Raw genomic sequence first — 13,713 nt, 5'->3', positions numbered from 1 at the left:
CTCGCGCGCTCCCCACCTAGCGGCCATCTGAAGCTGCTCCCCTCCCATCTACACGTCCTAGGGGCGGCGCCGTTGCCGCTGTCATGGCGTCCTGGGCGCTGCTGGCGAAGGAACAGCCTCTGCGGAGCCAGTAGAGAGCTGAGCAGGCGGGCAGGCGGCGGGCCAGCCATGGAGAGCTTGGCGCAGCCCCCGCCGCCCCCGGGCGCGCTGAAGAGGGGCGGCGGGGGCGCTGCGGGCCGAATCATCCTGGAGGGATCAGTGGAGGAAGAGGCGGCGGCTAACGGGGGTAGTGGTCGGGGCGGACCCGTGACCGCTGAGGAGGGCGGCGGGCAGTGGGGTCCTTCCCCTCTGCTTCTTCCCCCGCCTGCCGCGGGCCCCGGGAGGGACTCTCCTCCCGCGCTGGGGTCTCCCGTGCCTGCCACTGAGAGCCGCCGGTCCGCTGCGGGCTGCGCGGAGCCAGTAGTGACTGAGAGCTCTGAGGCAGCGTCTGCCTTGGAGAGGGGCCCCGGGGAGGCCGGCAGCAGCGGCGGCGACCCCAGCCCCCCAGAGGAGGAGTCGCGGAGCTTGGACTCCCTGGAGTCCTTCTCCAACCTGCACTCCTGCTGCCCGAGCAGCTCCGAGCTCAATAGCGATGCTGAGGAGGTTGCGGCGGCAGCAGAGGGCAAGGCCCGGAGCCCCGGAGGAGATGGGCCCACGGCTGCGGCTCAGCTCTTCTCTGCCTCTAAGGAGCGCTTTCCTGGCCAGTCGGTTTATCACATCAAGTGGGTCCGCTGGAAGGAGGAGAACACGCCGATCATCACCCAGAACGAGAACGGGCCCTGCCCGCTGCTGGCCATCATGAACGTGCTGCTGCTGGCTTGGAAGGTATCGTATCCCTCGGGCCGAGAGTAATTGACAATGTCTGTACCAGCAGAAACGCACCTGAGGCTTCGCGCAGAGCCAGTTACAGGCTCTGTGATAGTGGAGATACGCACAGACCCGCACTACATATATCTCACTTTGTGTTATGATTTGTATTGCTCTGGAAACGTACAAGATGCTTCACAAACCTAACTACGCATGTAGCCTTGGAAACATGCTCAGCACTTCTGTAATTACAAATCTATGTACAGTAGTGTGGAAACCTATACACAGCTATTTATGTCAGACCTATTACTACAGCATTAGAAACTACAATGCTTAAACCCAAGCCTATTATTGTTTATATGCTTTATATAGCACTTCCCACCCCAAGTGCTGGAAAAGTGCATGGGATCTTGCAAAACAGTTCTATTTGTGTAGCACTGGCAATATAGGTAAGACTGTGTTTTGTGAAGTGCTGCTATTACTTTTTAAATAGCAATAGTAACGTAGATGGTGCTTCACGAAACAAAAGCATAACAATAATATATTACTGGAAATAAGCATGGCAATCTACTAAATAGAAATCTATTCTATAAATTCATGGTGATAGGAGCATAAACAACAATTTGCAAAAAATAACCTGTTTTCAGGAGTGCCGGGCCTCTATACTGTTATTGCTGTTAGGCACATTGATAATGGGTATAGTGCTTTACAAAGCACATCCCTAATAGTTACACAGCTGTAATTGTATGAAACATATAGTAAAGATCCAATATTATTTAGTATTATATATGCCAAGATTGTACAAAAGACTGGGAACCAGAAACTCCCATGTTCTAATTCTGTCTTGAATAATGATTTCCACTGCAACCTTGGGTAAGTTATTTTAACTTCTGTCTCAATTTTCCCCATCTATAAAATGGGGATAATCCTTATCTACAATTCACAGCATGGTGTTAGGATTAATATTTATAAGGAGATTTGAAAAGGAAGTAGCGATTAATGCTAAGTAGTAATTTGCATTCTGTTTTAAAACCAACCAGAGTGGGTTTCTCCTCTCAAGAAGAGCCAATAATCTAATCCAAACAGATGCACCTGACTGTTATCCTATATACTGTAAGATATTGTGACAGCTCAGGGCAGTTGCATCTGTATTTCCCCTCATTGGTCCAGTGAAGGGCACCCACTCTGAGGCTTCTAGCTTCTCAGCCATTTACTTCGTGGGTGGAGACTCTCCTCCCCATCCCGACCATGGTACTTCCAAGATGCACAGTTCTCTGCCTTCATTATGTTGATCACAGCACAGACAGGTTGCCTGAGGATAACAACTTGCTTTCTCTTCAGAGATGGTTAACGCGTGTAATTGCTATAGTTGTAAGTTATGTGTTACAGGTTATATGTTCATTATAGCTTCAGCTCAGAACAAACATGCAGCCTTATGAGGCCTCAGCAGGCCCAGTCCTTCCATCTCTACCCTAAGGAATGAGGCCCTCTGTGGACCAGTGCACCTGTCTGTTTGTTGGATGAAGAAGGCAGCCCTGAGCCAGTTTAAAACAAGGCTGTTTATTCTTTGACTGGTGGTTCCTGAAGAATCCATTTTGAGCTAATGCATACCTCTCCAGATGGGTGGCTTCAAGGGGTTGATAACAGAAGAAGTATATTAGCATTCCCTATCCTTACTAGTGAAAGTACATACAAAGACACAATAATACACAATTGCATTCTTAGTACACTGTACCCCAAACGTCTTAACCATCATTCAATAAGGTTTAACTTATTTCCGTAAAGTTTATCTTAATTCCATAAGGTTTGTTCAGGATATTACCAGTCTGTCACAAGTATCACTCAGGCAATCAGCACAGGAAGGCTTTAGTGCAAAAAGTACCGTATATACTCATTCATAAGCCAAATTTTTATAGTAAAAAAGGGTAGCACCAGAGATGGGTGTTGGCTTATGAACAGGTATAGAGAGGGAGAGGCAGCAGAGACAGAGAGGAAGAAACGGGGCCAGAGTCTCTCCCCTTCTGGCCACGCTGTTCTCCCCCCAGCCTCCGAAGCAGCTGTAGTTCCGGGGCTGGCAGGCTGCAACCATGCCACTTGGCCCCGCCCCCCCAGAGCATGCTGTGGTTGTGCCGTCCAGGCACCGGAGCACGCTGTGACCATACCGCCCAGCCCAGCCCGCTGGAATGCACTGCGGCCGCGCCACCCAGTCTGGCCCACTGGAGCAGGCTGTGGCTATGCTGCCCAGCCTGCGGGAGCAGCTCCAGCCACGTCAGAGACATCTGCCTCAGATAAGGTGGGAAGGGATGGGATGGGGAGAGTGTGGGAGTCCTGGGCTAGGGGTGGGGTCATGTGGGGGGTGGTCACAGAGGTTACTCCCCTGACTCCCAGCTTCTCCTCCCCCAAAAAATTTCCCCACCAGTTGCTGTCTGGGCCCATCAGGATGAGCAACTGGTACACAAGGACATTTTGTTTACTTAGGTTTACCTCCGTGCCTGTGGACCCTCGAGGTAAACAAACTATCTCGGCCCACCAGCGGCTTATCCTTATGGCCCGGGAGCCAAAATTTGCTGACTCCTGAATTATAGGGTCGGCTTATGGACATATTATAAACATTTTCCATTTTTACTTATTCATCTTGGGGGGTCGCCTTATAAACGAACTGGCTTATGATCGAGTATATAGGGTAGTTTTTTTTGTGGAATTTGAATGAGCAAAGGAAAGATAATTGGCACACCTGGAGTGGGAGGCTGTTTCAAATGTAGCAGGTGACATGAAAAAAGTAGAGAGCCAAAAGTGGTTAAGAGGTAGGTGCTGGGAATCTTCAGGATGTATAAATGTCAGTGGAAGTTTTACCATTGACTTAAATGGGAGCAGCAGTGAGCCAAATATTCATACAGCTTCGCTACCGAAATGCAGATATCTTTTGCATGTAGGGTGGCAATCAGGATTATGCTATATTATACCTTCAGAGTGAGAAGTGAAATTCGGTGGATCCAGAGTCCAGGGACAAATACACTTGACCTTACAGTAATTTCTGTGGGATCTTTAATGACCACAGAGAGCAGACAACACTTGTATTTGACTCAGGGAAGATGTCAAAAAAACCCTCAGATCTTCGGTATTTTCATTGAAAAACACAAAGCACAAACATCGTTCAGCTCCAGGTGGTGATGATCTTACGGAGCAAAAACGTACTTCTAAAATTAACCCAGGGTATGGCTACACTTGAAACTGCTTTGAAGTGCTAGTGTGGTCGCACACATCCTCTGCGGCTGTAGCTTGCGGCGCTGGGAGCCACGCTCCCAACGCTGCGGCACTGTTTACACTGAGGCTTTACAGTGCTGTATCTTGCAGCGCTCTGGGGGGTGTTTTTTCCACATCCCTGAGCACGAAAGTTGAGCGCTGTAAAGCGCCAGTGTAGCCATGGCCTCAGACTGTCTCCTTCTCTAGAGTGAAGTGTTTTCCTGCTGTATTTATATGGGGTGAAACCTCAGATTAAGATGTTTTTGATTAAGAAACTGTATTCTCCTACTAAATAGAAGGATTTTGTTTTAAATGGACAAAGATAAGTGGTGTTAATCCAACAATTATTAGTGGGTTTTTTGGTTTGTTTTTTTTGGTAAAAGTCATGAGGAAAGATACCTCCTAAATATAGTCTAGTCATATATTTCATTTCTCATTAGAAAGAAGGGTGCAGTCACTTTGACTGGGGCTCTGTGTCGATCACTGAGAATGCGGAAGTCATGGATTCCGTGACTACTTCAGCAGCCAGTGTGGTTGATCCCAGAGCCGCCCAAGCAGCTGACCCCACTGTCTGGCCGCACTGGGCGATCTCGCGTCCAGCTGTACTTTCCTGCTTTTGACAAAACAGAGGGACATACAGGAAATGAAGAGATAGGATAGTAAAAGGTGGGGGAAATATGGCTTTTTTTGCTGTGTTTTAGGATACAAGATGGCTAGTCAGTTATGGATGGATGCTTTGGGCTGGCAGGTTGGCCACAACAGCTGTTGCTCTGGATCCTGGCTTACCTTCCTGGTCAGGGACATAATTTGCTTGGCCTTGTCAGGTTCCTCTCCTTCACTGCTCCTAAGGCTGGACAGACCTTGGTGGGCAGCCTTGTCTTGTCATGCTGGTGCAGTTAGTCTTAGGATTGAGTGGAAAAGTTGAAACAGACAGAGAAAGAGGACAAGAGGAAGAAAGTGGAGGGATAAAAAAGGGGAGCACTGGAGGTTTCCATTGGTGTGCCAAGATCTGGGTTTCACAACAAAAAATTGCCATTAGTATCTCACCCCCCAAAGTATTTTCTTAAGGACCTCAAAAATGGGATGTTGAGTGGAATAGCCCCATCCTCTCATTATTTTGTCTACCAATTAGGCTTAAATTTTGCAGTACCAAATTGGGTCTGTTGATTTCCGGTTCCATACTCCTCTTGCTTACCAGAAGTGATCTTAACTCAGTCCTTGATTGGCCTTAGTAGACTCTCTTTTGCATTTATTCATAAACAATTTTATATAACAGGTAACTGGGACAGTGTATGAACCTTTACCTACTTTCCAGCAGTTTAAACTCGCAGTTCGAGTAGAACCTGTGATGCCCCAGTTATTATGTATAATATGTACTCGATTTTTGTGCACCATGAGCATGCGCCACTATGTATTTATATGAGCGAACAGTGTAATCTCTGATTTTTATAAATAAGATAACAGCGTTTCCCTGAAAAATCTGAAGTCTCTCTAATTTCAGGGCCTGTCCTAATATTCTTGTTAGTGTTACAGAAGAGAGTTCTGTCCTGATTTATGTAAATCCCAGCAGACTGGCTATCTGAAGTAGCTGCTAGCCAGCTAAATTGGTGAAACTGATCACATGCACACACTTCAGAGATCTCCACTTAATTTGTTGTACAGTAATATTGCCCCCCTACATTTAATTAAATCTCCTGATTAATGCCCCCCCCGCTTTACTTCCCCACCACCCCCTCCCAAACTATAATCAGATATACGTTAACACTGCTGAGAGTGGCAAGCTTATTGGCAGCTGATCTGCACTACATCTGTATGTAGCTGGCTACTGATCCAGGCTGAGGATAGGCATCCACATTCTGCTCACTTGCCCTACACCAGGGGTGAAAACTTGATTGTGGCAGGGAATTGTGGGGAAGGGAGCAAGAGAATAAAGACTAAGAGTTAGGATAAAGAGATCAAGTGTACTATGTGTGTTAGGGAGAGAGATTGAGATATCTAGAGCGGAAATGCAGAGCAGAGTGCAGCAAGGATGTAGGGAGAGGAAAAGTGAGGGAAGTGGGGGAGGGGGAAGAAAGGTTAAAATATAGAGAATAGAATAGTGGTCTCTATCCTCCTTTCCTCACCCACCAAACCCTTTACCTCCATAGGTTTTAGTGTTTACCTTGAAAATCTGGTCACCCTAATCAAACTTGTTATGGTCTCAAACTATTGTAAACAACATTTACAGCAACTCAGAGTAAGGGGTATGTCATGGTTACAGGGCTAACAGCATCTCTGTGCCTTTCTTCAGTGCATCCTCTCAGGTGACTCGTGATTTTACCTATGCTGGGGTGGAATTCCACAACTCTTCCACTCTTAAAGTAGACCCAGGGCTGCAATATCCTGTGTATCAACTGTTCTTACCTAGCATGACTTCATACTGACTTCATACACTTGTGGTTCTTCCTTTCCGGAGTCTGAACAGAAGCATACGGTGATCAGACTTCTTAAAACCAATGTATTATTTATTTTAGCAATAAGAGCAAAGAAAAGAAGATTTTAAAACAGTCAACGCCCATGCCTAATTTACCTAAAGCCTCACCATCCTCTGACGGTAGTCTGGGCATGCCTAACTTCTTCAGGTACCTCATCTTGTCTCTCTAGCCCCTCCCCTTGATAATTACCTGATTCTCTTTTAACCTGCCAGAAGTCTTTCATGTCCTGTCCTTACAGGATTTTTGTGGATTAGCTGCAAAGGGGGCAAAATCTTCGAAGTTTATCATGGCATTTGCAGAGATGTGGTTTTTCTTAAGCCATTCCTTCCCTTCTTGCCTGTTTTTTTTTTTTTTCCCCCCCAGACTCTTGTGTTAAATCAATACAGTGATACAGAAAACATCTAAATAACCAGGTTAATGTACAGGATTCATAGAATCATAAGACTGGAAGGGACCTCAAGAGGTCATCTAGTCTAGTTCCCTGCACTCATGACTAGACCATCCCTGACAGGTGTTTGTCTAACCTGCTCTTAAAAATCCCCAATGATGGAGATTCCACAGTCTCCCTAGACAACTTACTCCAATGCTTAATCACCCTGACAGTTAAGAAGTTTTTCCTAATGTCCAACCTAAACCTCCATTGCTGCAATTTAAGACCATTGCTTCTTGTCATATCCTTGGAGGTTAAGAACAATTTTTCTGCCTTGTTTTTGTAACAGCCTTTACATACTTGAAAACCGTTATATCCCCCGTCACTCTTCTCTTTTCCAGACTACAAAAACCCAATTTTTTCAATCTTCCCTCATAGATCATGGTTTCTAGACCTTTAATCATTTTTGTTGCTCTTCTCTGGACTCTCTCCAATTTGTTCATATCCTTCCTGAAATGTGGCATCCAGAACTAGACACGGTGCTCCAGTTGAGGCCTAATCAGCGCAGTGTGGAGTGAAAGAATTACGTCTTAAGTCTTTATTACAACACTCCTGCTAATACATCCGAGAATGATGTTCTCTTTTTTTGCAACGCCTTACACTGTTGACTCATATTTAGCTTGTAGTTCACTGTGACCCCCAGATCGCTTTCTGCAGTACTTCTTCCTAGGCAGTCCTTTCCCATTTTGTATGTGTGCAACTGATTGTTCCTAAGTGGAGTACTTTGCATTTGTCCTTATTGAATTTCATCCTGTTTACTTCAGGCCATTTCTTCAGTTTGTCCTGATCATTTTGAATTATAATCCTATCCTCCAAAGCACTTGCAACCTCTCCCAGCTTGGTATCATCTGCAAACTTCATAAATGTACTCTGAATGCCATTATCCAAATCACTGATGAAGATATTGAACAGAACCGGACCCAGAACTGTTCTCTGCAGGACCCCACTCATTATGCCCTTCCAGCATGACTGTGAACCACTGATAATTACTGTCTGGGAATGGTTTTTCAACCCTTTGTGCACCCACCTTATAGTAGCTCTATTTAGGTTGCATATCTCTTGTTTGTTTATGAGAAGGTCATGCCGGACAGTATCAAAAGCTTTACTCAAGATATACCACATCTGCCGCTTCCTTCCCATCCACAAGGCTTGTTATTCTGTCAAAGAAAGCTATCAGGTTGGTTTCACACAATTTTGTTTTTGACAAATCCATGCTGACTGTTACTTATCACCTTGTTATCCTCTAGTTATTTGCAAATTGATTGCTTAATTATTTGCTTCATTATCTCTCCTGAGTACAGAAGTTAAGCTTACTGGTCTGTAATTCCCGGGGTTTTCCTTATTTCCCTTTTTATAGATGGGAACTGTATTTGCCCTTTTTCAGTGTTCTGGACTCTCTCCCATCTTCCATGACTTATCAAAGATAATCTCTAATGGCTCAGATATCTCCTCAGACAGCTCCTTGAGTATTCAAGGATGCATTTCATCAAGCCTTGGTGACTTGAAGAAATCTAATTTGTCCAAATAATTTTTAACATGTTCTTTTCCTATTTTAGCCTCTTCTGATCCTACTTCATTTTCACTGGTATTCACTATGTTAGACCTCCAGTCAACACCAACCTTGTTGGTGAAAACCAAGATACAGAAGTCATTAAGCACTTCTGCCGTTTCCACATTTTCTGTTTCTCAATGAGGAGAGAAAAACAGTAACTGACCTACTCTGTCCTTGGTCTTCCTCTTGCTTCTAATGTATTTGTAGAATGTTTTCTTGTTACCCTTTATATTTCTAGCTAGTTTGATCTCATTTTATGACTTGGCCTTTCTCATTTTGTCCCTACATACCTGTGTTGTTTGTTTATATTCATCCTTTGTAATTTGACCTAGTTTCCACTTTTTGTAGGACTTTTTTTTATTATTATTATTATTATTTTTAGATCATTGAAGATCTCCTGGTTAAACCAGTGTGGTCTCTTGCCCTACTTCCTGTCTTTCTTAAGCAGTGGGATAGTTTGCTCTTGTGCCCTTAATAAGGTCTCTTTGTAAAACTGCCAACTGTCTTCTATTATTTTTCTCCTTAGACTTGATTCTAGTAGGATCTTACCTTCCAACTCCCTGAGTTTGCTGAAGTCTGCCACCTTGAAATCCGTTGTCTTTATTTTGCTGTTCTCCCTCCTGCCATTCCTTAGAATCTTGAACTCGTCGTTTCATGATGACGTTCACCCAAGCTGTCTTCCACTTTCAGATTCTCAACCAGTTTGTCAAAATCAAATCTAGAATAGAACAGCTTCTCCCTGGTTACTGTCTCTGCCTTCTGAAATAAAAAATTGTCCCAATACATTCCAAGAACTTGTTGGATAATCTGTGCCCTGCTGTGTTGTTTTACTAACAGATGTCTGGGTAGTCACTGCCAAGTCCTGTGCTTTGGATGATTGTGTTAGCTGTTTAAAAAAAGCCTCTTCTTCCCAATTAGGTGGTCTGTAGTAGACCTCTACCATGGCATCACCCTTGTTTTTTTACTTCTTTTATCTTTACCTAGAGACTCAACAAGTTTATCTCCTATTTCCATCTCAATCTCAGTCCAAGTGTATACAATTTTAATATATAAGGCTACACCTCCTCCCTTTTTTCCCGGCCAGTCCTTCCTGAGCAAGCTGGACCCTTCAATACCAACATTCCAGTCATGCGTATTATCCCACCAGGTCTCTGTGATGCCAACTATGTCATAATTTTGTTTACTAACATTTTGAGTTTTCCTGCTTATTTCCCATACTTTTTTGCATTAGTATACAGACATCTAAGATTTGATTTCCCTCCTCACTCCAGTTCTGTCTTGTCTTCCCTTTATCCCTGCTATAACAGCCCATGCTCCCTCCAGATTCCAAACCTTCTCCCAGGTCTCCATGTTCTTGGCTTGTCTATGGGCTTTGATAACCTGCCTCCTTCAAACCTAGTTGAGTGTCCTACTCACTAGGTTAGCCAGTCTGTATCCAAATATGCTCTTCCCTTGCTGTGATAAAGTGGACTCCATCTCTGCTTAGAAGTCTTTCTTCCTGGAACAGCATCCCTGTTTGTGGTCCCCTGTTCACTAGCTCCCAACTAAATATAGTTAGTTAGAGAAACAACTAACTTTCAGTTATGATGTCCCCCCTTCTTCCCCCCACCTCCGTTTCTTCCTCGACAGCGGGGCATGCCTCAGTCGCCAGGTTTCAAATCTTGTGAAGTGTGCGGTAAACTGATGCCAAAAAGTGACAGACACACGCTTCTTGTTTGAAGTGTCTTGGCGAGAGTTACCAAAAGGAAAAGTGCCGCATTTGTAAATGTTTCGGACGAGGGCCCTTAAAGGTCATGAGCAGAGCCCCAGAATTATTCTCATGGAGGCAGTCGTCCAACCCTGGATCAGCAAAGCCTGTGCCGAGTGCTGCCTCCTTGCTGCACAGTGCCCTGGCATGTGAGCCAGCACCAAGAAAGGAGGCTAAGGACGCCCAGCACCGACATGATGCTGTACAAAAGACTTCTGGCAGGTGCTGATCTTTGTCCCCAGAAGAAAGAGGCAGGAGAGAGTGCTTTCCCTGTCCTAAGCTTAAGGAGCCAGTGGCAGGGAGACCTGAGCCCACCCAGCCTACTTTGGGCCCTGCAGCTCCTAGGGGCTTGTCAACTCCTGCCCTACAAGGGGTCCAGTTGAGTCTGGCCCATTACCATTCTCCGGACCGTCATGGCCGGGATGTTCAACTCCTCTCCACTACAGAGACTTTTGAGGCAGCACAGGACTTTATTTGTCAGACAGCACCACCTTCTCCAAGGAGAGATGAGGCACTGGTGATAACCTGGCCACTATTCCATCTGGGGGCAAGCCAGCAATGATATCACACCACTCCCCATCTCTGGTGCTGGCTACCCATGTGGGGGGAACCACACCAGTCCTCAGAGGCTTGGCATCACGTGTCAGCACCACGCAGTACTGCTTCTCCATGGTCGTCGTCTTTTTTTCAGATTTCGGAATCCTATCGTTCTGATAGGCCCAGCAGCGGGAGGTCTAGATCTAGGCATCACCACTAGCTTCCTCTGGCATTGTGGCCACCTCAGTGACTTTCTGGACTAGCTGGGCTTATCAAGAGACCCAGGGTCAGAGCCAGGCTTCGAGATCCAGGTGTGCGTCAGTCATGTCGGCATCCTTGATCACCTCACAGCACCTGGCACTGAGACTATCTCCAGTGACGACGACGGTGCCTCCACATGCTGCTCTGACTTCGGCACCAGCAACCATCTCTGCACCATCACCAGCCCCGTGAACTACCCTCTTAGTGCTGAGGGCAGTTACCAAGGCCATGTGCTGGTGCTCTCGTCCTCACCAGATGAGGCTGTTGCGGGCACTTCAGTGGCCCTGGCCTTAGAGGATAGAAGGCTTCTGCAACAGTTGTTGTGCAGGGTGGCCCAAAACTTGGGGATCCAGGCAGAGGAGCTGACAGAGGATTCTGATCTCATGGTGGACATCCTTGCCCCCTCTGGGCCCCCACATATTGTGCTGCCACTCATCAAAACTATAAATGAGACCAAAAATTTTGCGGGAGACTCTGGCCTCTTTGCCCCCTACAGTGAAGATATATGAGAGATGCTATTTCATCCCCTATAAAGGATAAGAGCATCTCTATACTCATCCTCACCCGACTCCTTGGTGGCGGATGCTGCAAACCAAAGGAAGCACCAGGGGCTTCAGGGACCCTCCCCTAAAAATCAGGAAGTGAAAAAGGTGGACTTGTTTGGGAGGAAAGTCTGCTCCACTGGTCGTTGGCAGCTCTGCATTCCAAACCAATAGGCCACCATTACTAGGTACTCCTTTAACACCTGCAGAGTAATGGACAAGTTTTCCAAGCTGCTCCTACTACTACCAGACTCCTGCTTTGAATTTAATGCCTTGTTCTGGAGGAAGGCAAACTTATTGCTAGGGCCTCCTTGCAGGCTGCTCTTGATGCCGCAGCCGCCCAAACCATGGCTACGGGAGTGGTCATTAGAAGGTTCTCTTGGCTCCAGGTCTCTGGACTACCTCATGAAGTCCAACAGACCATTTTAAGACCTATCCTTTTGAAGGTCAGGACCTAGTCTCTGAAAAGATGGACAGGAGACTGCATAGTTTTAAGACTTGAAGGCCACCCTCAAGTCCCCGGGCATACACACCCCCTGCCATGAAGCACAGGCATTTCAGGTCGCAACTTCCTCCGCAGTTTTAGCAGCAAAACCGACAGAATGGTTCCTGGAGCAGGAGTAGAGTGGCAGAAAGAGGCTGCACCCATCTTCAGACCAGGGCTTTGGCCAGACCAAGCCTTTCTCAGGCCAGAAACAGGCCTTTTTGAAGGAGTTGGGAAGTACTGGGATTAGAAGCCCTTGCTCCCTGAGCTCCTGAGGAACATCCTCCACCGTTCCCAGAGAGAGGAGTAGGGAGTTGTATAAGGAATTGCTCATGAGAAGGGTACCTGAAGAGAGATGGGGAAGGGGAGTGGAAGGGCAGGCAGAGAATTGGAGCGAATATCCCCTTTCTACTGTGCGTGGTACCCAATGGTCCAATGTAATATGGCCCCAGGTAGGGCAGAAAGGGGGTGGTCGTGATGAGAAGGCAAGATGGGGTGGATCCAGTTCCTGAGCTGGTGTGCCATCCTTGTGGTGCTGTTCTTCGAGATGTGTTCATGTCCATTCCAATACCCTCCCTCCTACGCCTCTGTTGGAGTAGCTGGCAAGAAGGAACTGATGGGGGGCGGGGGGGTCAGCTCAGCTGGGCCCTATATTGGGCACCATGAAAATGCTACTTCAGAGGGCACCCAGGCCAACCCTGCAGATACTGGTAGAAGATAAATCTTCTGGCTGTTGTGCATGCAGCGTGCGCACATCTGATTGGAATGGACGTGAACAACACATCTCAAAGAACAACAGTTACAAGAAGGTGAGTAACTGTTTTATTTCGGCTATAGCCAAAATACTTAACTGCCACGATGAGAGGCAGCATCTTAGATGTGGTTGGTGGCCCACCAGATTACTATGAGAAGATCCAGACACTTACTTGCCTGCACATCAGTAGGCTGCAGCACTGTTTCCTCCTTTGGCCTATCTGGCACATATCATGGGCACCAACTGTGTGTGTTACCTCTTCACAGAAATGGAGCAGTGCTGACTCACCTGTGGCTTAAGTAGCCCTCTCCCAAACTCCACCTGAAGATGTAAGCCTTCTGTTTTACCTCTTCAAGGAGCTACATGGTAGGTGTAACAAGTAACACACAGACACTTTGCACAGCATTCTAACACATTATTGCTTCTTACTTAATCGCATGAGAAATACACAGATCTATATAAAAGTAATCATCCCTACATGCATTTCCCTGCCTGAGTTTTCTCACCACTCCAGAGCATTCTTTGGGCTGTGGACAGGGTCCTCAATGGGATCCAGGATTCTTTCCTTGCAGCTGTATGACTTCTCTGTCAAAACATGGAGCCTCTCTTCCTAGGTCAGCGTGCTTCCTCTGACTGTGGCCAAACCATCCCCTTCTCCTCTTCTTCCTATACTTCCTGTGTCTTACTGTGAATTTTCCCCTGACCCACTCAGCCTCTATGGCCAACATCAGTATGTTGGTGTCTTTTGTCCTGCTTGGGGAATTTTCTGCTCTCCATTTCCTCCAGTCCTTTCAGACAGGATGAGGAGGTACCCCCTTCCAGCTCAAGCAAACCCATCGTTCC

At 46.5% G+C, this 13,713-nt stretch overlaps 1 protein-coding gene across 3 annotated transcripts in view; it reads left to right on the top strand.

Moving 5' to 3' along the window:
* MINDY2 (MINDY lysine 48 deubiquitinase 2) overlaps positions 1-13,713 on the top strand; it is a 117,951-nt gene continuing 104,238 nt past the window's right edge. For 2 of the 3 annotated variants that reach the window (XM_075069586.1, XM_075069585.1), the window contains exon 1: positions 1-864. In XM_075069586.1, the coding sequence (XP_074925687.1) occupies positions 169-864 (696 nt within the window). In that variant the 5' untranslated portion in view covers positions 1-168. The remainder of the gene's footprint in view (positions 865-13,713) is intronic. The other variant, XM_075069587.1, reaches the window with a different exon arrangement.

This window comes from Chelonoidis abingdonii, chromosome 9 (genome assembly GCF_003597395.2).
Source record: "Chelonoidis abingdonii isolate Lonesome George chromosome 9, CheloAbing_2.0, whole genome shotgun sequence".
Classification (NCBI taxonomy): Eukaryota; Metazoa; Chordata; order Testudines; family Testudinidae; genus Chelonoidis; species Chelonoidis abingdonii.
This window is presented reverse-complemented; position numbering and strand designations above follow the sequence as displayed.